Source organism: Montipora foliosa, chromosome 11 (assembly GCF_036669935.1).
Source record: "Montipora foliosa isolate CH-2021 chromosome 11, ASM3666993v2, whole genome shotgun sequence".
Lineage (NCBI taxonomy): Eukaryota > Metazoa > Cnidaria > Anthozoa > Scleractinia > Acroporidae > Montipora > Montipora foliosa.
In genome coordinates, this window is record NC_090879.1 from 22,606,926 (window position 1) to 22,632,353 (window position 25,428).

Genomic DNA, 25,428 nt, shown 5'->3' on the forward strand with positions numbered 1-25,428 from the left:
GTGGATGTATTTCAAAATGCCTTGGAGTCTGTTCGGGAACACAAACGTAGAATTTACGAGATGATTTTGTTTCTTCGAATATAATGACAAGCCATTCTGTGTTTAATGAGCATCGTAATAATCGTGGGTTCGATTAGGTACTTTATGATGTTATGGCTGCTAGACTGACTGTCGAAGTATAAACAACGAGGTGGTACGTGTCTTCAAGAAAAACTAGAGATCTCTCACTAAAATGTGTCGTGCTAATAAACATGAACAAATCACTTCATTTTCCACAAATGCAAATTCAAACTTATAGTGGCCCTAACAATGGGCGGCAAATAAGTCACTTATCCTAGCACGAGGGCTATGGTACACGTACCAGATAAATTTTCAATGGATGGGACGCATAGCCTCAGTCTTCTGTGATGTTACTATGAATAGAATTATAATAAATACCCGCGAGTTCTATGAAAACCAAAGGGAGGTCCAGATGCCCTTGTGGATCTACTTCCAGTTCAAAGTACACAAATGTAGATAGTCGATTGGCCATGCGGTGCAACTTCAACTGCATCCAATACAGTCCTATTATTGCATCGTTTCCTCTCGCGGGAGGGAAATTGACCTTTGGACTCCAACCTGTCCTAATTTGTTTACTCGATTGTTTATAGTTGCCTGGCGACCGCCTAAGAAGACAATTGTTATGACCGAATGTGAGGGCCTACAACCAAACAACCATACACTCACCTCTCTAATTCATTTATATAGAAATGGTGGAAATTCATTGTACCCATGGATTCGTGAATGATTTTTTACGGGAGAGGAGGTCAATTTTCTCTAGACTTTTCATATAGATTGCTTAGAGCATTATTTTTTGAATCTTACAGGCGTGTCCTTTTCGTTATAATATGAAGATCGTTCAATTTATACGGTCTGTTTGCTATGTGCGATGTAAATTTACAAGGTATTTTTGACTTGATTGACCACACACGCGTGCAGATTGTTCATGTTCTCTATATACCAAGTCGCACATGCTGTAAAATTCCGAACACAAGTTTCACCGGTAAGCTCTCTAAATTTCAGACGCTGAAATCCTTCCGATCTTTAAATAAGCTCTTTTTAGCTTATGCTCCATGACCTGATAAGAGTTGGTTGTGTCAAGCTGTTCAGCAGTCTCAGTTTAAAGTTCTTTTCAAGATCTAGCCATCCTTCTTGATCCTTGAAGCACCCACGTTTAACTAAAAGTTCTGCTCTCGTCGGACAGTGAAACTCTTGAATTCCTTTGGATTAAAATCTCAAATCCCGAGTTTAATTGCATTCAGCAAACATTTTGAATGATTGCATAATTACTAAGCAGATAACTATTCAATATCCATCCATCACAGAACTCAGTTTGCAGAACACTTGACCGTTGTTTGGTTCTTAGGTAGAGGGTCGAGCGGCAGAAACCGCCACGAGATAGCAACAGCAAGGAACATCGTACACGGCTCGCCAGATCTGTACAACTGATTTTTGAAAAGCACACTTTTTGAAGCGTTTCGGTCTATCATTCGCATTAAAACGCCCTAAAACACGGAAGAAAACTGGCAAAGGTGGAAACGCTAGAGTCTTATTTGAGGCACTCGAAAACGGAAAATGATGGTCGATGGATGATGGCGTGGGAGTTATTTTCAGTTTTTTCTTTAGTATTTTCAAATGTGAAAACGATACGAAAACGCCAGTGTGGATGAAATAATTGTTTTCAGTCCTCTCAGTTTCGCAACGATGAAAACGAACAATCGGGGAGTGATTTGAGTGGGATGGCGCCATGCAAATGTAGCAGGCCTTCCTACGTCGATCCTCCTTGAACGGGAATGACGGCGGCCTGATAGTAGGTTGTTCTTTTATTCGCAAGAAGATTTGCAACTTTCTCTTCTATCTGGACCGGAATGAACGAAAGGTGCGATGCGATTCCCTTGTTTGGGTAATCCCGCCGCTGCGTGCATTGTCCGTTTGTTTTTTCAGTTTGAATGACACGTTGCATAAATGGAAGCGTAAAATGATCCGACTCTGAGGGATGCAACCTCGTTCCCGCCTGCCCAACTCTTGGCGGAAAAAACACCTGGGAACGAGGTTGTAGGGGATGCACTCTGACCTAAATATTTTGTATCAGGCCATTGGACTGTGAATTCTCAAAGTATACCTGAAAAATATCATAAACTATGAATACAAAAATCCGAGAGTAAGTGATGATGATGATGGCGGTGGTGGTGGTGTTTAACAGCAAAGGCATTTTCAAGTCGAGCAGACGAAATCCGATTGCTTTCGATAACTACAGTACAACTGAGTTAAAGCACACTTTATTTTGAAGGCCTTCAAACTAAGGTAAATCATACGCCATATTCTAAAACAGGGCCCGCGAAGCAGTTTTTGAAGTGCGGGGTCCGCTCCATCGAACAAACTAGAAAGGGGTTAGTAACATACTGTGATAGAACGCAGCATCATAATTTTGGCTGATTTATTTGCTTACTTTCTTGATTTGTTGCAACTACCGTACACATCAGTAAAATATATACCGATTTGTTTATTTTGGCTAACTCAAGGCCTCGCATTAGCGGCGAAAAGAGATCCAGTTAAACTGTTACAAAATATGCATATATACATTTCATACTCCATAGAAAGATGAAAGATGAAAACTGCGACCCTGCCGGATACGAAACTAGCAAAACAAAAAGAAAACTAGCGATACTGCCGCCCGGGTACGTAAAACCAAAAAACCCCAGTGGGAAAAATGGGAACGTATTACCCCGAATCGATGCAGCACCAATAACCCCCGGGTTTAGGAGTATCTTATTTATTACCAGTCTAACAGTGGTTGATTCAGGTAAAATTGTTGGCTAAGCACGTGACAAACTCAACTTTTGTACACAGCATATTACCCATCATGCATCTTATTCAGCCAAGGTTCTTATGCATCGTGCCGTTGAAATTTCAATTTCTCAGTGTCGACTCTATGGTCACCTTATACCTGTAAGGACAAACTCTTACTACAAAATGTCCAGCGCCGAGCAATGAAGTTTATCTTGAGTTACCCGAAAAACATGCCTTATAAAGACCGGTTGCACATACTGCCATTAGAGTATAGAAGGGAACTCAAAGACCTAGTTCTCATTTTTAAAGCCACAGCAGGCCACGTAGACGTCGGCCATCAAGACTTTTTGCAGCAAACTGAAATACACCATCCCACGCGAAATGCATGAAAATTTAATTACGATATACCACACACAAAGAAAAACTATTTAAAATATTCATTTTATTATAGATCGTTAGCCGCTTTGAACAGGCTACCTAAGGACACCAAGAGCATGAATCAGTCGTTGTTCTGCTTCTGAAGGTTTTTTTAAACGAACTTCCTTAACACCGTCTGGGGAGACCCACTAGTACTACGGCCGGCCTACGCAGTACTCCGACACACTAATCCTCTGTGCCCAAACACGTTAAAAAAAAAGACACACACGTTGATAAATTTTCACTTTCTGTTCTGTCACATGTGAAATGTTACCCACTTCCCGTTTCTTGACCTCTTTGGAAAACGGATGTTGAAAATCTATCAAGACATTGCCTATCCAACTAAAATGTCATACTTCACTTGAACAAACAGATAAAGAATTGTGGAGGCTATTTGACTGATCACGAAAAAGTTCGTTCTGAGACTTCAGCAACTGAACTCCTCTGAACTCTTTCCATCTGGTCGACTCTGTCTCTAACTGAACGGAGTCAACGATAGAACGCTCACTACCGTAGTTGCGTAGCGAACACTCGCATAGTTTGGGGATCCGAAGCAAAATGATCAATTAACCGTATAGTTTTTTACACACAAGAAATAGGCCAAAGGAAGCACGTGATAGAAACTTGTAATCTTTCTGATATAAAAATGAGGGTTGAAAAAATGTGGGTTGACTCAATTCTGATCGTTAATAAACTTGACTGAAACGGATCGGACCACACCTCTTGCAAAATGGAATCCGGATGCATAGATAGTTTAACTTCTACAATGAGTATGTGAATTTTATTCCCGAAGACACAGTCTCACAAGCTCTGTGCCATGTAGATCATTAATAATCAAATGTAACGGAAAAGACAAAAATAACCAGGTAAAGAACAACTGATCAGGTGATAAGCGCGCTTCTGTTCGAAAGTCCAACGTTCACGTGTTTTCGGGGAGCAATTAAGAACATTACATAACGATTTCGACAATTTTCCACCAAGTTTAAAATATACTAAAAAATAATTGAAATTATGAATCCACTTGTTGCCTTGATCAAATTTCATCTGTTGAAGGGTCGTCTAATTTAATATATTGTATAAATGATTATGGATCGACTCAGCCGGAGAGGCAATTTAGAGGGAGAATTCAGAAGTAAAGAGAAAGTCATCGGCCCACATGCTGTGCATGTGCAAGTTGAATTCTCGCCGAAATTAGACATCTTATAAAAACAGGTAAGGCTGTCATATTTGAAATTCCAATTTCCATGATACTGAGTGCGGTGTTCATTCCTTCTTGTGGACTGATCTGAAACCTTGACGAAACGCTAAGGTAGGCAAAAAAGATGCCAGTTTTGCCAGAAAAGGAATGCGTACCGTTATGTTGAATTTGGCACAACGCCATTTTACCTTAACCCTGCTTTTTTAGCATTTTTTCATAACCGATTCTTTGGACTCTAGCCTCCTGAATAACTGCTGGAGTCCATCGTTAATGGCCGATTGATTGTTCACTTTACGTACGCTTCAAAACGGGTTACGTAATCAATGTTTCTTCTTTCTCTTTTTCAGCCTCAGTGATGTCTGTCACACACTGACGGACTTAAGTGAAGCCGAACCAGATTGCGGACGGAACAAGGCAATCAGCAAACCTTTTATTGTTCCCTTTTTTACCACAATCCCGTTCTCTTCAAAAAGATAGCTCCAGTTTTTCGCAGTTGTCAGTATTAAGAAGAGCCTTAAATCTTGACCTTTGCCACTCTTTCCACTACACACCCCTGGCATTACCTTGGGAACGCCCACTAAAAACCGGACAGTAAAGCGGAAATCAAGCAATAAAACGGAGCAAGTCCCTTCCTGTTTCTTCATTTGAGCATTGTTCTCGAGGAATGAAGAGTTCTATGAATTCAAAATTGGCTTGAAGAATGAAAAAGATGCAAGACCAGGGAAACCCGAGTAAAACGAGAACAGTTTTTGATGCTAGAAGATCATGGAAAGCTTCCATTACCCTGAAGCGATATGCAAATGTTCAGGTAATTTGTACTTTGTACTGCCAATATTTGCCACGCAAGAAACAAAAGAACCGTTGGGTACAGGAAAAACACAATCCTCTTTGGGGATTTTTGCAATATTGCTGTCGAGTATGTTCACTTGATACCAAAGATTATGAAAGAACTTAAAGGTAACTCGATGACAATCACTTATCCATGAAATTTCTACTCGTCGCGTTATAACTGTGTTGTTTTACCCAGTTGTGTGTTTACAACCGGCTTAAGTGTTTTTTCGACATTCGCGCGGGAGCCAAAACCTTTATCGCTGGTGTAGACTAGAACTGAGTATGTGACAGAACCAATCTTCAGTCGATACCAGATCTACTTTTTCGATACTTTACCTCTTGCAAGGAAATGTTTCGTCATGATTTTGGAAACCAATGAAGCAGTGCATTTCAGCAAACATTTCTACGGTCTACCAATTTTTTAGATTTTGCACAAAGGTGTTTTCATTTAGCCTGTCTTTTCAGTCAAGGACTTTAAGGTCCTGGTTGGAGGGAAATTTGGTACTTGCAAATCATTGGGACCAATCTTGAAAATGAAAGTTGGGTATCTTAACAACCATTCCGGCAAACAGTATAAGGGTGGGAATGTACTTATTGAAGAGTAAAATTTGAAGACATCACACTGCTTGGATCAGTTTTCGACGCAGCTGTGCCGTCAGCTTTCCTGGCTATTGGCCGTTCTGGGGGCTAAAATCAGTTAAAGATGGATACAGTTATCTTTGGCATTTCTTTCACCATCGGGAAATCAAGGCCAGTTTCTTCGATTCTTGGCAAATTCTAGAGACAAGAGAAAGTTACCAGCAGATTCGTGTGACATCATACCAGGGAAATTGAACAAAAGACTTCGTTTTTGATTATTATGTTTGAAAAGAGATTACGAACATATTAAAACTGAACAATACTCTAAAATTGAGCTTCAGTTGTTAAAACCTTTTGAACGTTAAAAAACAGACCCAAGAGACAGTGACTTAAGGCCTTTTGTCACTTCTCGTAAAAATTTTCCAAACTTGCGTGCGACCGTTTATATCAACCCAGACAAACATTTAATTTCTTCAATTTGTGTAGTTATGTTATTTACCACCAGTCTAAAACAACATTTTTTTGGCGACCAATGTGATAGAGAGCGCGACGCTTTCAATATTTTTAAGCTAATCCTCATTCTACTTGATCAATATGTGTTTTTTGTGATCTTTAAACATATTCAAACCCATTGTACATGAAGAATACTTTCAAGAGAATTACTCGCGCGATAGAAATGTAAATTCTTTTAAGTCAGATATTCAAACGCAGAGAGAATTCCTATGTTAATCTTATATCTTCAAAACAAGTACTTTTTTAGAGCAATCGTACAAGAATAAGATAACCACGACCTTAAACTGGCCAAGCAGTACCGAAAATGAAAGCTTCTTGGTTAAAGAGCGCAAAACAACATAGATGTAATTCTGATAACGGGGGGTGGCAGAATGTTATTAAGAAACTGAGATTTTCTTGCATGTTAATTCTTGCGAAGGGCAAAGGGTTTGCGCTCCAGTCTTCCAGCAGATGTTTTTTAAAAGTTAAAATTCGGGTGTATTTTATTTCGAATTGACTCAAACTCCCGTAAAAGCGGATGATGTAAGGGAAGGGTTTGGCGAATTTTGGGATGGGCGAAAAATAATCGTACGCCTTCTTTTGCGGGCGATTGAATTATAATCGCAGGCTGGACTTCCCGCAATCACAATCAATCGATCTTTCGTTCGAATTTCTTGAAAATCAGCCGTATAAAATGTGATATTATATTGTGCGTGACTCGGATCAAAAGACAATTGTCGTTCCTTTTATTTCAACACGACTGAGAGTGCACCTGACATCATAAATCACGTGTAATTCGTTTCTGGCCTTGGCCGAACGTAAACAAACGTCGTTCGTTTTCCCGGGACAAAGTTCGTTTTCAACTTCTGACTACACGTGAAAACAGTTTGATTCACGCACCGTTCACATGAAGGTAACGCTATGATTGGTTGATTTTTTCAGCAGTGTTTTGTAATTGGTCCAACCCCCATTTACGCCCTCTACACTGCATGATCATCATTGCTGACCTAAGTTCATCCAGCACGAAACGATAACAAAAATCTCGCAGGCTTAATGTCATGTTCATAGGTTTTGTGTGAACTTTCGTGAGTAATGTACGCTCTTCCTCTGTCTCCTCCTAGAACGCCTTTGTCGTCGTGCAAAGAAATGGATGTAAGTGAAATCGAAGGAAATCCTTAAACGCTAAAGGTCTCCAGTAATTAATTCTTTACCGTGTTTTTTGTGTTTTATTATATTAGGAGGATTCAAATGTTGCTTCGGACTGTGAAAGTTGCTCTGATGGACGGAAAGAAAGCGTTGACTTAGATGCTGTTCAGTCACTTTTGGCGATGAGTCAGTGGTCGCCTCCTCGACATGAAAGGAGTCCCAGCCCTGATTCCGGCGTTTCGTCCATAAGCAGAAATTCATCGAGCGCCTCTTTGAGCAGTACCACTTCCGTTGAGGACGAACTAGAGAAAGTAAGAGAAAACTTTTATGAACAAATTTCCGACAAACGCCAGCGAAATTCTTCCTCGCATTGATTCCTACGATAACGAACGTACTTGTTGCCTTATATAATGTTTTCTGATAATAGTTTTCTTATTTTTGCAGCCCGAAAACAATGGTCTGCGTCCTACACCAGCAGTTTTATTTCCATCACAGCGCGGGGATAACAGCGCTGGACTTTGTCCATCAATTGCGGGATCTTTGGGAGCGAATTCTACAACGACTTCCCAGACAGCTAGTGTGGCTGGTTTGCCTCTAAAAGTTTTTCCTGGTGGGGTAAATATGAATCAAGTTCTGCTAGCGAACAGTGGTGGAAATATACCAGCTGGAGCTGTAGTTGTACTTTGCCCTGTAGCTGCAAGCGGAACTGCTCCTACAACAATAGCCAACATCTCGCAGCTACAGAGAAACTTCGTCGTCACACAGGCAGGGTTCATTCCGCCAATACAAGCCCAAACTCAACAAGAATCTAGCGACAGTGGAAAGAACCAAACGAATCGAAGAAGAAACCACGTTTGTACTTTCGAAAACTGTGGCAAAACATACTTCAAAAGTTCCCATTTGAAGGCACATTTGAGAACACATACAGGTGTGTGAACTTACGTAATATCGGGAGAAAATCGTCATTTTGAGCCAGGAATAGTCGGATTATGATGATTTCTTATTAAAAAGTAAATTTCTCTTGTGATACTTAGTTTCGTTTATTTTCGTGCTGATTCAGCTAATGTCTTTTCAGTTATCGAGGGAATTTTTTTGACGTGTTGGGCAGGCCCGCCTATACGCCTGCATTACACCCACTAATCACGTGAAAACTCGGAACTGAACGTGATGTAATGTTGTAAAATATATTCGCGTTGCGATGTCATCACATTTATCATTTCGGTACTCAGAGAGACAAATTCTGCAGACATTCAAATGTTTTTTTCACAAACGAGAGAAGAGCCACTTTATTTAAAATGTTTTGTCACCTTGGAGTGTGTGTTTTTCATTCCTGTTTGTAACCGTAGACTGTGTTGGTGAATATTTGAATTTCACATTTTTGACATTTTTGTAACTCAATCTTCATGGTCTACCCCCAGAGAGCTCAAAGTACATACATTAAAGATGTATAACATGGGACTCTTGAAAAAAAAGAAAAAAAGACGAAGTTTAATAGACCTTAGCAGTTCATGGCTTTTTATTAAGTATTTAACAGGCACATTATTAGCAGTCAAAACCCAGCAATTTCATAATTTAACTTGAAAAAAAATTGCTCAATCATAATTTTTTTTTTCAGGAGAAAAACCCTTCCCATGCACTTGGGAAAATTGTGACAGGCGCTTTGCAAGGTCGGATGAGCTAGCCAGGCACAAAAGAACGCACACAGGGGAGAAACGATTTGCTTGTCCTCTTTGTGGGCGGCGTTTTATGAGATCAGATCATCTCACCAAGCATGCAAGGAGACACATGACTGCAAAAAAGGTTCCAGGCTGGCAGCTAGAAATGAACAAACTGAACCAGGTTGCCACAAGTATGCAGCCGTCATCAGTAAACTTGCCCAGCATGGTAATGCCAGTGTCTAATGGAGTGACGCTTCCCACAAGTGGCATGCCAGTGAACTCCTAGTACTACAACATCAAAAAGATACTGTGAAAAAGTCTTTGTCAGGCCATATGATAGAATGGGCTTATCATTTGGTACTGTCAACTGGAAATGGGTCCAAGAAAGCGTGTGTGTGTGTGTGTGTTGAACTTGATAACTGTATAAATAATTATTAATGCCACTCGTGCTCCCTGTCTGAAACTGAGTGATCTCTACTTTGGCAATGCTTATGTACCTTTTCAGATATTTCCTTGAACCTCCATTTCTCGTATACAAGTACTTAAGCCATTGTTCAACAAAGCTTAACTCTTAGCAATGCCAAACTGCTAAAGCCATGTCCATGCCATCCTTTACATTGATAATTCTAGAGGTTGCAGGTAAACAGTGTATAATGTTCTTTTTGTCTTGTTTCACACAAGGAAATTGGTTTATTTGCTGTGGCCTAATGTTATTACTATGCCTAAATAGATAATTTTGTTATCAGTTCGCTTCAGTTTTGTTTAAAGTCTAAAATACCTTTAATTCCTTTTAAATGACATACATTCCATATTCAGTTGTACAGTACATCTTACAAAATAATACCCTTTCACTGCTGAGAGACAAATGGCAAATATCATAGAAGCAACCATATTATTTGATCCATACTGATTTGCTGTCAGAATAAAAAAAGAAATTGGCTAAAGGGAAACTCAGTGTAAAAGAAAAAAAAAACAAACTTGCAAGATGATATATATATATATGTATATAAAAAAAACTTTTAAGGCTAAGTATAGTATAAAGTTTAAGTTGGAAAATAGGTAATGAATACTTTCCTGTGAGTAAAGGCACAGAAAGTTAAACTTTGCAGTTGTAACAAAGTTGCTTTGTAAGAATAATAATTGTTATTTTATGTAAAAAATTGTGAAAGAAGTTATGTTATAAAACTAAAGTTTCTTGAATGCTATCTCAACTCTCAGACTTTCATAGAATTAATCAGTCGTCATTTGTGCTAACATGTTGAATATAAAAGCAATGTTTCATACGTTTAAGTTATTCACAAACTGCCCGTCTTCACTGGCCCTTTTGACGGATGCAATTTTTAATTTATAAGTTTTTGAAAGGTTCTTTGTACCTTAGCAATGTTCAAAATTAAAAAGCTTTATCAGAACATGCGTTTGCATTTGGTATCTACTAGTTACCAGTTATCCAATGAGCATTTTAGGGTGGCTGCTGTTCATTGTGAAAGCAATTCTTCAATGGTGCTATAACAAAGACTATTCTCTTGTAATCCAGTAGCTTTTGATAGCAACAGAAATGCAGTCTAATAACACCCCATGCTTCACAATTAAACAATATCTCCAAAAAGAATTTGGTAATCCCCATTTCATCTTGCTGGAATTTGAAGAAGCGTAAAATAAAACTTGCCAAAGTTATAAATATACCCCGGAGCAGGTTCAGAGCTATCTTAACTACTCTAGTTGTCAAGGTAGCTCCAAATTCAAGAATTTATTTTAATTTCTGCTAAGAGTTCCAAAGTACCTTTGGAATCACTTTGCGGCAATTGAAAAATAGTGTTTAGTTTCTTTAGAGTGTTGAAAATTGGATTGAGTCACCTAAAATAGAAGTGAGGTTATCCCATCATTTACAAGGGAGATTCCAGGGCTCCTCTTACTTTTCCTTTGTAAATAGACGAATTCGGCTAACTCAATGTTGTAACCAATTCAAATCTCTCGGAGTTAAGATTCATTGTGTTTTGAATTTGCATGACAATGAAGCATTCACATTTAAATGATATGGAAATTCTCGGAACAAAACGTTTTATTCCCAGAGGATTTGAATTGGGTACAACATTGAGTTAGCCGAATTGGTCTATTGTGTATTTGGCAAGTAATAGTCACAGTATAACCAGAAAATATAGTTATTTCCTTATTCAATGTTAGCATTGAATGGTCACATCTACAAATAATTTTTGTAATACAAAAATACTAAATTAGATCTTTCGTTATTTAAGAAAGGGAAATCTGTATCAGATACGTACATTGATGAATAAAACATTTTTTTTTGTTTTCCTTCATGAGTAATTGATGAGTTGAAATTGTTTTTAAATCGACAAATTTAAAATGGTGAAATCAGATGGCAAACTGAGTCCTCCTAGAAATGCCTCTGCCGTGAAATCTCCATTTTCCCCACTCATCATCCCTTCTGCCTCCTTTTGACTGAGCAGTGAGCCCAGAATCGGGTAATTCATGAGCGTGGAGGGTGGATATTTCCAGCTATTTTGTAGGCTTCTTCTTCTCCGTACCTAAAAAAAAGTGTATTTGCTGTGTTTCTGACCGGTATACTTGCTTGGTGATAACAAAGCATTTCACAACTTATTCTTGCACGGAAAAAAGAATTGCTGAATACCGAAGGAGGGTGGATGCTAAATCAGCTTTCCGCGTTTGTGAAAGTTCTAAATTAACAAAAAAAAAGAAAAACTATAAATTAAAATAAGGGAAATATTCCGTCGTAAATAAGAGGAGGGAAAGGGATTGGTTATCCGTTTCTGCTTGGAAAAGGCAGTGCCAACACCACCGCACACCGGTGCCTCAATAGTCCATTTCCGAGTTGCTGTTTGCCTCCGTTTCAAAGCGAGTCCTGGTGCACAACCATTCAAATGGCAATTAGTTGCGTATTTTCATGCAAATCAAACTATGGTTGAGCACCAAGACTCGTTCTGAACCAGAGGCAAACAGCAACTCGGAAATGGCCTAATGGTTGTACACCGGGGTGCCATGCCGGACCAAAGTTACCTTGCGAAGGCAGGCGTATTTCCGGCGGTCGTTCCGGAAATACGTCTGCGTTCGCAGGCTAGACCAAAGTTAGTGGCTGGACCAACACTCAGGGTCTTTAGGAGAAAGTGCTGACTTTGTAATGACATCCGCAAATTGTTAGACTCACTAGTCTTCTCGGATAAGAACGATAAGCCGTCCCCATCTCACACCCTTCAATAAAAAAAAACTGTCTGCCTTCCGTGGTGTATCATGATTCGGAGGGTAACTGCTCGGAGATACTAGCTACATCAAGCTACTCTAAAATCCGAGGGTAAATAATAATGATATGGTATGATCATATGAGCATAAGGGAGCTTCCATCTATATGTATTAACCTTCCCCTCCTTTATAATAATGAGCTGACCTCTTGCTTAATATTAGGGCTTGAAGAGCGTTAAACTTGAACGTATCTTATTTGTAACGATGTTATCGTGGAAAAATAAGAAACAATGAGAGAAAACGTTGTTAGCGTGAAAAATGATTGGGTGATAAAGAAGGGATACGTTTTTTCGAACGTTGGCTGTAATTTTAATAAGTGCATGAGCAGTTCCCGCTCCTTCTGTGTGCCTATTCCCATTAACAGGAATAAAGATAGCACTTAAAATTACATTGTAATCCATAGATATCTATAAATTAGTTCTGTTATCTTTGTCTCAATTAGTATCCGAGCGTTTTTTTATAAATATGTCGGGAAAGGGAGGAGAATGCGTGACACGAGCGACCTGGACCGTCTGAGAATCAGGCTAGTCTTGATAAAACATGGATCCAGTAGTTTTCTGTTTCCAATGGCGCTGCGCAAAGTTACTGGAGAGTTTTGGTTTCTATTCCCGTTACGTTGCTGGGTTCTTTTCTCATTTCCCATTTCCTTCCGACACACGATAACTAGCTAATCAGAGGTTCACTTACTAGTATCACGTGAACACTCTTTGGTTCTCTTTCTCACCCGAGGGCTGAAGGTATTTTTTGTGTTGGAGGTTTATTCGTTGTTAGTTTTATTTCTCAACCGTTCACATTAACACAGCCACCATTCCGCGTTTAAAAGAGAGAAGAATTGTTCGCTGCGACCCGGCTGTAAAGGTAGGCTGGATTTTACCTTAAAAAGCTAGCTAATCTCACTTTGTGTCAAATATTATACTCTGAAATAATTTCTTTCGCCTTCTACGGTGGCCACACTGCAAACATTTACTCCAACTGCCCAGGGGTTCAACTTTAACGTGGATTCTGATCCAAGCTAGCATTTGCTAAGGGCGTATTTTGGTGACAAAAGTCGTGTGAGCAGCATGAAATGAGAATCGTTTATTATTGACCTATTATTTAGGCGCCCCAAGCTCAGTGTGAGCATGGCCGACAAAAATATAAGGATTTGTATGAGAATCTCGAAAAAAAGCTTAAGAAGATAATTATATGAAAAAAAAAAACTCAATTAAAAAGCCAAACCTTATTGCCATCGTGGATAGCTTCCTTCCTGTGTGGTTATTTTCCAGATCCGACGCGATTTGAGCCATTTCACAATTTCGTGGTTGTCAATGGTTACAATGAAATCCCAAGGCTGGAGACTAAATTCTCAGGTGCCACCAATTTGAGTCAAATATTTCTGGATAAAATATTCACACGGTCACAATTTCACATCAGAATCAATCGACAAAGATTGAACTTTCATTTCAACCCACTATCAACGCAATAGCAGTCCTACGAACAACATCAGGGGGTGAATATTGCAACAAAACAGCATTCAAAGGCTGTGCTTTAGCACAAAAGTGGCTACGGCTTCGACCGTTGATAACAAACTGCCCCTTACTGGGGTCGCAGACCGTAGTTTGTCAACCGCAAAATTTCTTTATTCCCCCGGGTCTACTGGCATGACTGCATTGACTCAGTCGTCCAATCACAGTCACAGATAAAAAATGGAACGACCCATCTTTATTATGTTTTATAGACACTTACAGAAATGGCAACAAGATTTTAGAGGCTTGTTTCTGAAAATGATGTCTGCACACGTCCTATTTAATTGACCTTTTCATGGTTAATGACACCATATTGGTTGGGGGTAAACATGGCTAAAATTACAGGGAGTGGTGCTGGAGCATTGTGACAAAGGCGGCAGGTTTAAAACACAGGTCAAATTCCACAGGTCATTACAGGTCATTCGTTTACGTATACTAAAGCAACGCAAAACCTTGGCCTAATGATGCCTAATGAGGCTTACATTTAGCATAGACCATTTTACAGATATGGCGACCATTTTGAAACCCATTGTTTCAAATAAATATGGGATTCTAAGGGGGCAAATATACTCCCTTAGAATGATAATAGCTATTTGAAACTATGAATTTCAAAATTACAGCCATATATGTAAAGTGGTCTATTAATAAAGGTTTTGTAACAAGTCACCTGTGAAATGTGACCTGTACTTATAACATTGCTATGAAGGGGCGTATTTCCAACATTTGCAACTGATTTCAATGATTTTATTGGCCAGCAAAGGAGGTTTGACATCGGTAAAGTGGAATTACCCTCCTAATTTAGCAGGAATTTGCATAATTTTTTTGGGAGGATTTGTATGAAATCAGTCATCCTGGTCTGAATCTGTTCCTTATACTTCAAGAAAGTAATGTCAGTACAAATGCTTTTTAAAAGAGATTTGAGCTGGCAAAATACACCTTCCATTGCATAGGTTCAAATTCAGCCAAAATCCCACACAATCGCTGTGGTTTGAACCGACATTTGGAAATTGTCCTGTCTTTGTATGATATTATATTTGGGTGCACAAATTTATTACAAGTTACTCAAGCAGTGCATGAAACCTTGTTGCATGAGAAACCACTTTGATAGAAAATCTGATAGATTAGTATAACTATTTCTGGGAGGTTTGTGCAGACAGAATCGTGAAACAGCGTGGCAGGTCAATAGGTGGTTCTGGTATAACGGTTGAGAAAAGATGAGCCCAAGTTTGGCAAGAAGAAGTATTGCAAAGTTTGCTTGACCAGAGAACAGTGCATGGGTCTTTAGTGGCATCTGCCATGAAACCAAGGCATAAAGATACACTTGTCATGTTGGCAGTTGTTTGTTAACTTTGCTGCAAGGTTTTGTTGCTGATGGAGAGCACATGATGACAAATTTCCTTTTTCCCATGGCAGCTTCAAAGGCCAGTCACTTTCTGGCCCATATAAATCGATTAACAAGCAGATGAAAATTGAAATCATTGTCTACTGTTTGATAACTTTTATATGTATAATGTGGTGTTCTTGTAGTTGATACCTGTAATCATGTGTAGTTTCCAATAATAGGGACCTTAAGATCTACGACGGCAACGTCGACGAAAACGTCACCTCAAAATAGAACTTCGCTCTAGTAAAAGTCTTTCACGATTATACCATCACGTTCACTTCGTACAACGTGGGCGAAGTATCCTAAAAATAAATTGGTGCGTGCGGTTTCAGAGTGAAAATAGAGAATGAAAGATTCTCTGTTGCATGCTCACATTGTCGTCAAAACCTAAAATTTAGTGATTTCACGTAGTCGTCACGCAGAGAACCGCAAAAATATGAGCAATAATCCGTGCTGCACGTGCAGCACGATTATTTATGCTCTTTTAACCAATTATATCATTGTTTTGTGGCGTTTTCGTTGACATCGTCGTTGTAGATCTTAAGCTCCCTAATATTGTGACACCAACTACAGGCCTGAAGAGCACATCCCGTTGCTATAACATTAAACACCCTTGTGAGATGTGCTAAGACCCTTATGATTCATTTCTTGCAGTCCCTGTATGAAAACTATTTAAGATGAAGGTTCTTGGCGAGAGTGGCATTACTTTGGACATTGTAAGGGATGACTTGTCCTGTGTGGGACACTATTGAACAAAATACTTGGTGCTGCAGTAAGGGAGGTGGTCACTCTAGTGCTGATAACCAAAATACACGGGAAAAACATAGCCAGTATACACCCCCTTCAGTTATAACTTGTGGATAGTTTGTCTCTTGTTTGGGGAGCAAGGATGGTGTAGTAGTGAGAGCACTTCCCTTCTACCAATGTTGCCTGGGTTCAATTCCCAGACTTGTGGTCAAATATGGGTTGAGTTCTCTACTCTGCCCAGAGAGGTTTTTCTCTGGGTACTCTGTTTTTCCCCCATTACTCAAAAAGCAACATGTATTTTTTTGTTTATATTATTATATTAAATATTTCTGTAGTGTCCCCAAGTAGTACCTCAGTGCTTATTATTATTATTGTTATTTGCAGTTTATTGAATCATCTGTTTGCAAACCTATTAGAAAATTTGGGCACCCAAAAAGCGTAACCAATTCCTGTTAATCCCTAAAAAAAAAATTACAATCCCCTATCGGTATTATATATCCTACATAATAGTATTATTATTATTATTATTATTATTATTATTTTCATTATCATTATCATTATCATTATCATTATCATTATTAACAACTAGCATTGTTGTTGGATACTTTCAGGAAGCAGATGACGCCTTTTACATTGTAGACTTGGCTGATATTCTTCTGAAGCACAAGAAGTGGGTTTCCTTGTTACCAAGAGTAGAACCATTTTATGGTAGGTATTTGAGAGATTGTGCCCCCTTGTCCTGAAAAGGTTTCAAATAATGCTTAAGTTTCTTGAAATGCCATGGTTCTGACAATTCCACTGTGTGGCGGCCATAACAAAATCTCAGATGTTGTTGTGCTTTCTTTCTTGTCTTCAAATGCATTCCTCAAAATGTTTTTGAAGTATGGGTGATAGCAACTTGCAGATGTTTGCAATTGCATAATTTTGTCCCTGTTGCAAACTGTCAGAAAGACTCACATTTTGCCAGTATGCAAGTGTTATGTTTGAGCCCTTTCACAAATGGCCAATCATAGATAATAGGGAATTGACTAGTTTATTAAGGTGATTCCTCAGTATTGCACTGTGCATCCTGTACTGTGCATACAGTGTGTCAATATTTTCAAATTGGTCAAATTTCTAACATTGTAAATATGGCGTAAAAACAGTTCTCAAAACATGTGAGAGAAGTTGTGATTGACCATGGATCTTTGCGAATAAGTGCACGCATTCCGAGAACATAACAATTTTTGTTCTTTCGATCTACGATAATTGAGATAGACAGGTACAATGGTGGTTTACTCATAAACGAGCATGGTGACCTATATTTTTTTATTTCATAAATTTGCTGTACAAATTATCCCTTCCTTTGTATGGGAAGAAAGATAGAGCTAAAAACGTACACAAAGCCCCTTACCCAAGGATGTAAATTATGATCTTGAAAACAACGACTCAAGAGACATTTTTGAGTCGACGTCGTTCTAAGTTGAGTGATTTTTCCATAAACTATGTAAGACAGTGTTCCAAATTCTCTAGACTTTCTACCTATCAGGTTTTTTTTCAAAATGGTACTTTAAAAACTGTCTCGTTTAGCTACCGCAAAATGTACCCTGAGCCGATGAAATAACATGCGTAATTAGTACCAGTACAGGCATCAGTTGGGTAAGAATGGACCATTGTATCTCTTAAGCAAGCACAGTGACTTATCTTTTTTATTGTAGTTTTCAAAACAGGGATTGGTAGGGAACATTCAGGGGAAGTGTCAATAAAATCAACTTTTTTTTCCTTAGGAATCAACTTAAATTATTTATTGTTAGTTGTATTATAAAATTTATTTTGTTTGCTCTGCTTTTCTTCTTATGGTAAATACACTGTATAGTTTGGGAGCAACAGCTGCACTGGTTACATTTTTGTACTCACCTATGACAGTACAGATGTGATCGTACTGCATATTGTTCCTCAGAAATGAAAAGATGATTATTTTTGGGTGTCTGCCTTGAGATCTGGGCATCCTGGGTTCAAGACTCACTCTTTCCAGTTATTGGATTTTTTCCTGGTAGTCCCTTTTTCTATGTCTTGGCTGCACTCACAAATAGCCAGCTAGGATTCTTATAAATAAATAAAAATAAAATAAATAAATAAATGCTTGTTTCCATTTGCTCAGAAACCCCTTAAAACGAATGCAGCCAGGCTGACCACCATGGGGTCTTTAATCCCTAAGTTCTCTTTGTGGACAGTAGTGGATCTTCAACATTGCTCACTCTTTCATGAGCAAGAGCAAACAAGAACAGAAAATATAGCAATTGTTAGACTTAATGACAAAGGCATGCATATTTCTCTATTTTTTATTGTGGTTGGAGTTTAAATTTAAAACCTTGTGGATATTAGTCTGGTGGTCTTTCAACAGCCACTGGTCAGTACCACCTTCTCTGCCCGCTGTATGTGAGAAGTCTCTGACTCAACATTATCGAAAGACATCAATGTCATCATCTAGCTTTGCCATCAACAATGCCAGCTTTTGGTAGGTTGTGATGCCTTCATCTATTTTCCCTTTAAGGTTTCATGTTGGCAGTGGATATTATGATGCAAGAGCATTTGGTACAGCTGTCTTAGCAGCGCACAGTTTGCTTCATCTTGCAGTACAGTAAGTGAAGTTATTGTTTTAAAATTATTCTTTAATTTATTGTATAAATTATTTGTAAAAAGGTTTCAAGCTTTTGCCTGCCCTAAAAGGTGTGGAATTGCAGCTCTACCACATATTTTAATCTGTATTATTCAGGCTCAATTTGGCTTGAAATTCACCGTATTTGATATTGGAGGAGGATTTCCTGGAACTCCGGATGCAGTTATCACATTTGAAGAGGTTAGCAAAGTTTTATACTGTGGTGTGTGCATAAAGTAGCATCAGGGCACCCCTGTTAATCAGCGGTTGTTTTCCAAATGCACCCTGACTACTTATGTTCTTGAGTTAAAGAGTATATTTGTCGCATTAAGGGTGGAAAGGGAGCCATTTTACAGAGCTTTTTTGCATATATGTGTCCAGAAAGACACAAGATAAAAAGCTTACTGATTTTTTATGAGCATCCTGCAATGTCCCTTTACATGAGCTCACTTGTTTCTACAAGTAAAATGAGTAGCATGATCATCGTACCCATTCCTGTAACATACCAGTACCTAAAAATTGTGAAATTGTCTTTATTGGGCTGAAAATCACATATTTTGACCTATTTCACACCCAGACTTTCATATCTTTCTAATTGTTGGGAAAATATTTAAGTTTAGTCTGAATTTTTATTTACCCATGATCCCTTGCAGGCATGGTCTTTTACACAGATACAGTCAATTTTGAGGTAAATAAAAAATTGAAGACTTGTTTCGAACAATAATCTAGCGAGCGCCGTAATTCCAGAGCACAAAATTTTGAATCTTTTTAATGTGTTTTAATAAACTTGAACTGTTGAAATTTGGCTCAAATGTAGTTTACTGTGTGTTATCCGTGGTTATTGTCCATTAATCCATGTAAGTTTTCTCCCTTATGAAAAATGGTTTTGAAGACTTTTATTTGAAAATTTTGTTACATGTTACACTCAACATTTTCCTATTTTTCTATCCTTTTCCTTCTGTTTTCTCAAGATAAGAAAGTAGTTTAATACCTTTCTTACACCTCATGCGCTAATCAAGAAGGACAACTTTACCATTCAGCAAAAATATAGCTTTATTGAAGATGTTAAACTGAATAAAGCAGGGAATGTTTCTGAGTCACCTCCAATTGGATGTGGTGATTGTGCTACTCATCTAAGGAATAAAGTATGTCATCAGTGTGTCTCTCTAACTTTGCTCTTGGAGTAAATAGACAGGTGAAGAGATTTTCTCCCCTCCCCTCCCCTTCCCTTTCTGTTCCCCTTTCCCTTTAACTTTTCATAGGAGTTGTCAGTTTAAGAGGTCCCTGTCATCATTGTTTTTTGAAGGTGCTGAGTTGGCTGCTTTTGGCGGTTTAATTCTGCTGGGAACCTACCCCTCCCTAAGCATTGTAGTTTTTTAAGTAAAAGACTAAGGAAGTCAGGTTTCCACTATAAGATCTTGTCTCTCTTTTAGCTCTGTGCCATCCTGAACCCATTGCTGGAAGAACAGTTTCCAGCCATCTCAGGTGTGCATATCATAGCTGAACCAGGCCGCTTCTGCCTTCACTCTTGCTGTCAATGTAGTTGCCTGTGCCACACTGTAAAGGGAAGCCAGATAATAGAAGGTGACAAATCTTTGGAAGCTGCCGGATTGAAAGCCTCATGTGAACTGGTGAGTGAGGTCCAAGAATATGGAGAGTGGCTGAAATTGTACTGATTAGGGAAGACCTGTGAAGGTGAAAATGATGGAATTATAGGAAAGTATACTTGTACTGGAAATTTTGAGTTAAAATTCCCTTTGCATGGGACATTTTTTAATTACCGTATGTAGAAAAAGTTAAGCAAAAAAGTGCAGCTTACACCAGTCTTTACAGTAAATCATTATTTGGTTAGTTGGAGGTATAGAGCAATCCATAAAAGGCATCAATGAAGTTTAAAAAAGTGTTATGAATTATTATTATTAATTTAAGAAATGTTGTAAATCCTAAGCAGAGTCAAAATTATATTACTGCCAAATTTTGAAAGAAAGTTGTATGCCTTGTTAGTTAATTGAAGGATCACCCCTCCTGGCTGCTATTAGTTTTATTTTCATGAAAATCCTTGATCTGAAGTAAATTTTCTCGGCTGTTTTCAGGGCTTTATTTATCATTTGAATGATGATGGTTATGGTTCGTCCAACTGCCCGGTATTTGATCATGCAGCAGTGCATCATGAAGTCCTTGGTGTGAAAGACAAGCATGCTGTCAAATTCCGTTCTAGCATTTGGGGGTACTACTTGTGATTCCCTTGACTGCATTACCAAGAGTGTTGTGTTACCAAAAGTATGATATAGCTTTGATCATCAAAGCTGCTTTTTAAAACTTATATGGGTGTTGGCTGGAAAGCTTTCTACAGGTGTGCATTGAAACGACTGGCAAGTCATGAAAACATACCAGCGACTGCTGATAGTGCCAGCCATCTTCATGTTTTTGTGACCATTGCTGGCTACAGTTTGCAGGAAAAAAAATAGGAAATTGTTACCTTGTTTACATTCTTCTTTCCATAAAAAGTTCTAAAAGTTATTGGAAAATGCTTCATTTACAATAATTTTGTTTGTTTTGTCTGTCTCATCCCAGGTTATTAGTTTATTGTGCATTTGTTCATTCTTTGTCCATGTTCTATCAAGCATCAGTATTACAACAGATTGTTTACCAACTGCAACTATTGACGTTTAAGGTGTAATGCATCTTTTGGAAGGATGGGAAATTTGTTGCTAGGCGACAGGACAACAGAAAAACGAGTCCCAGACAGGATTCCGTGACATGTGTTAGATGCTCTTCCTATCGAGCTACTTGAACTCCTGAGTAGCTTGGTCGTTTATGTTGGTCCTGAATGGACAAATTTGTCCTGCTTGCCTGCAGCCTCTACAAAGTCATGCGCCTACAAATTTTATTTATCAACTGGTTCATTTTAAATGCTGTGTCAGTTGTTTCTGACAAATTCCTTTGGCTTGTTTTTTTTTTTTTTGTAGATTGATGGTGGTGAGTGGCTGTATTTTTCGAAATATGCAGGCATACACTTGCTCAGCAGCTTCCACTTTCAATGGCTTTAAAAAGCCACCAAAGTTTTACACCATATCTCAAAGTTGCAGGTACATTGAAACTTGATCACACCCAACTAAAAGTGTTCTCTGGTGCTAATATAAATCTCCTGACCAAAAGCAATATTATCTTGCTCCTTTCCTCAAAATATACTGTTAAGGGGTAACCCTTTAATATTCCTGATAACATCATTATGCTCAAAATTAACCACCAAGCCGGGCTTGCACAAAATTATTCACATCATTTGGACATGCAATACTATTCGCAGGTGGGATTTCTTTACAAGTTTGCTCCTTTGGGATTTAGCTCATACTAAAATTTACAAGTTTGATTTTCGACTTTGAGGCTTGGTGATGACATTCGCTAGTCAGACGTCTTCATGAGTAAGGGCTATTGGTTAGTAGCATTCCTGCTATGGGGGTGTGGCCATACTCTTAGTCACTCAATGCTACAAAAATTGGGATAAGCCTCAGCTGTCCAAGCCCTGTGGCTTTTGTGACTCTCCTCTGCCTTTGGATGTTTTTAATTTTTAGTAAACCCAAGCAAAGTCAGCACTTGTTGAATCCATGACCACCCTAATGGAGGCATAGGTGTTTTGACAAGCAGCCTCTCAGCACCGAAATTTTGAATGGAAAGCAGTGTATTATGAAGTCATTTTTTTTCTCTTTTCAGGCCAACATTAGGCAAGATATTGAACATGTTTGGTTTGGATGTCATCATACCCCACCATTCAGCAGTGGATCACAGAGCTCCTGTCTTCAGTGCAGGCCCGATTTGGTGGAAATTATGTCTGTTGTACCATAGTAACATACTGAAAGGAGTGTTTCTTTCAGGACCACAGTTCTTTTTTGAAATGTTTTTTTTTTTTTTACTTATAGACCACTTATACACTATATTTATATCCATCGCGATTCATTGAAATTCAAATTTAACTTACCGGTACTTGGCAAGAGTGGAAATTGCCAAGTAAGTTAAATTTGAATTTCAATGAATCGCGATGGATATAAATATAGTGTAAATGTAATTTCGTTAGAAAACCCCCGAAGAGTGAGGGAACTTGTGTTACGAAACAGAACTGTAGAGTTTAAATAAACCGAACGGAGGACCAACCGTTTACCGTGATATGTATGGGTTATTGACCAAGCGTGAGGTCAAGATGACTGGATATTGGCCAAGTTCTTTTTTTGCGTGGTTATGGACCGAGACGAAGTCGAGGTCCATAAACATGCTAAAAAAGAACGAGGCCAATATCCAGTCATCTTGACCGAACAATCTTGGTCAATAAAGGATTTATAATATGACTTAAAACACCAAAAAATGATCTTTGATCTTGCGGGACCAAGCGAGAAATCCCGAGCGGGCAGTATCGCTCCATCTTGTCCGCTCGGGTAGCCAATCAGAGCGCGCGATTTGGTTCATCTTGCCCGCTCACGGAGCTAGTCATATGATAAATATATATATAGAGAGGATATTACATGGCCGTGCGGGGATACGATTTTTATCTTCGAGTGCTGCAAGTATCTCTCGCGAGTGAGCAAAGCAGTTTTGAAATGATGAAAAAGTCGTAACCAACCGCTAAAACACGCAGGTTGTGTAACATAAAACAAGATATGGAAGTTATGAAAAACAAATCATGTCAAATTTTGCAATAAAAATGTTAATGTATCTTACAATAAAGAGAAAGCTCGCGTTTTATTTATCGTGTTGGTTACCATGACAACACCTATATCCTCACATGTGAAAGAAAAATGATGTGTTCACTGCGCGGTGTGAAGATATGATTTTTTAGTACAAGGAGAAATCCTGGTATCTCATCAATATCTATATAATAAATATACGTATGTATAATAATTATAGTGAATTTTTATATTTTCATCGGCTATTAAATTGCTCAATAGATGTATATACAGCTTTGTTTTTCTAATCTTATTTATCTTTTTTCTTTCTTTTGAGGGCAGTAAGTTAGAAGACTAATAGGTTATTGCGCTTCCGTCTTAAAATAAAGAAAAAAAAAACAAAACAAAAACAAAGATCGAGGGGCAAAGGGTTTGCATGGATGTCTTTTCCCCATTCGTGGAGTGCGTCAGGACAATGACAAACTGTTTGAAAAAGTATATAAATTCGGAGGTTTTTTTTTTCCCAAAACGCTCCCTTTTTTACAAACCGGTCAAAGGTACTGGTACCATAGTTTTTCGGATACAAGGCGCTATCGTTTGTAAAACGCGCCCTCAACTTTCAAACGTCACAAACTGAAAATCCCATCAAAATACTGGGTTACAATTACACATCAAATAGAGGAATTTGGTTCAACTCATTGATAGTTATGCTGTCTCAACTAGAATTAAGAGAAAAGACTTTAAATCCTGCTAGTACTTTCTTGCGGGTATTTTGGTTGTACACTGAACGTTAAAAATTGAAGGCCATCACGAACGTTGATGTGAGGTCATCATTTTGGAATCGCAGTAAGGGGAAGACGGGGACGAATTTAACATACAAGATGGCGGCAAAGGGTCGTCCCTATACGAATTTTGTTGCAAGAAGATACTCGGCTTTTAGATGGACCTTGATTTTACATCACATTTGGAGCCAAAAAGTAATTTCTTTGAGAAAAAATGCTGCGTCTTATCACTGAAAAACTACGGTAATTGTAAAAGGGGGCTTAATTAATCTGCAGCTGTTTCTCTTTACTAGCTAGAGGGCCGGAGTTTTGCGTGCACTTTGCGAGGTAAATAAAAATATAATAATCAGCTCTGATTGGCTACTCAAACTCCGAATATCAACTCACGCAGGATTTGCGCCCGAAAATATTGTAAACGTTGCAAGAATAAATTAATAAAAATCATCTTTTTGTGTTATATTATCTCAATGTTTAGTGTATACCAAAACAACTGTTCACCTCAGTGTCGGTGGCCAGTGGTGGATATTTACCGAGTCACCACCACTAGCGAGGCCCTCCAAGGGGTTTTGGGGAAGAAGAGAACATGGCTAATTTGAACTGGGGAACAATGTCAAAATATTTTAGGGAACAAGGGAACAAAAATAATTGAAAACAATTTTAGGGATCAAAAAGTTGGGAACAAGTTTGAAAGTAATTTGGGGAACAAGGGAACACAAGCAAATATTTAAAGGGAACAAGGACCTCACTAGCCACCTCCACTTCGGTGAATAGTTGTTAAGTACTCCCAGATGTGAGTGATGTTGAAGTTAGGGACAAAAGCATGAGGAAACTTTGTTACCTTATTAAAATTGTCATGCCTCTTATTACCTGCACTTCTGGCCATATCTGCCCGTTCCCCAATTAATTGACAAAGACACAAAGATTGGCTGCGTGCAAATGCCCCTCTGAGGCTGCAGCCATTTAATTATTGTAATTTGATATCTTAGGTTACTATCATAAATTATTTCAAAATTAGTAGATTTACCTGTAAAAAAAAAGGCTTTGAGGATCTTTTCAATAGAAATGTTCTTTATTGTGTCCTCAAAACCTTTTCCTATGAAGTTATTGGTGCACAAGATGTCACATAATAATTCATAATAACAAGCATCAAACGAAATAGTTTAAGTATAAGAAAGGCTTTGAGGATCTTCTCAATAGAATATCCTTTATTTTGTCCTTAAAGCCTTTCCCTAAGAAGTTGTTGGTGTACAACATGTCACAATGATATTTTACAATAAGGCAATAATATAGTATG

General features: G+C 38.4%; 1 protein-coding gene, 1 long non-coding RNA gene and 1 pseudogene across 5 annotated transcripts in view; 2 read left to right on the forward strand and 1 right to left on the reverse strand.

The window, feature by feature from the left end:
• The window catches only part of LOC137975790 (uncharacterized), a 2,905-nt gene extending 2,370 nt beyond the window's left edge, over positions 1 to 535 (reverse strand). Inside the window, exon 1 of the long non-coding RNA XR_011117635.1 lies at positions 1 to 535. This exon is cut by the window's left edge and continues 249 nt beyond it. This is a non-coding gene — a long non-coding RNA (uncharacterized lncRNA).
• Positions 536 to 4,183: 3,648 nt separating this feature from the next.
• Positions 4,184 to 10,559, forward strand: LOC137974768 (Krueppel-like factor 11). Of its 4 annotated transcripts, none has more exons than XM_068821742.1 (5): positions 4,184 to 4,458; positions 4,792 to 5,252; positions 7,585 to 7,803; positions 7,937 to 8,420; positions 9,108 to 10,559. In XM_068821742.1, the coding sequence occupies exons 2-5, from the start codon at positions 5,145 to 5,147 to the stop codon at positions 9,434 to 9,436; spliced, it is 1,140 nt and encodes a 379-aa protein (XP_068677843.1). In that variant the 5' UTR covers positions 4,184 to 4,458; positions 4,792 to 5,144; the 3' UTR covers positions 9,437 to 10,559. The 4 variants fall into 4 exon arrangements, with proteins under 4 accessions (XP_068677843.1, XP_068677842.1, XP_068677845.1 ...); XM_068821741.1 differs by having other exon boundaries at positions 4,452 to 4,555; XM_068821744.1 differs by lacking the exons at positions 4,184 to 4,458; positions 4,792 to 5,252 and adding an exon at positions 5,263 to 5,401.
• Positions 10,560 to 15,989: 5,430 nt separating this feature from the next.
• On the forward strand, positions 15,990 to 23,710 carry LOC137976796 (ornithine decarboxylase 1-like; annotated as a pseudogene).
• The last annotated feature ends 1,718 nt before the right edge of the window (positions 23,711 to 25,428 follow it).

Coding starts and splice junctions, on each gene's coding strand:
- LOC137974768 (XM_068821742.1), top strand. CDS start 5,145: ATGAAAAAGATGCAAGACCAGGGAAACCCGAGTAAAACGAGAACAGTT. Junction 7,804..7,936: donor TTGAGGACGAACTAGAGAAA/GTAAGAGAAAAC, acceptor TTATTTTTGCAG/CCCGAAAACAATGGTCTGCG. Junction 8,421..9,107: donor ACATTTGAGAACACATACAG/GTGTGTGAACTT, acceptor TTTTTTTTTCAG/GAGAAAAACCCTTCCCATGC.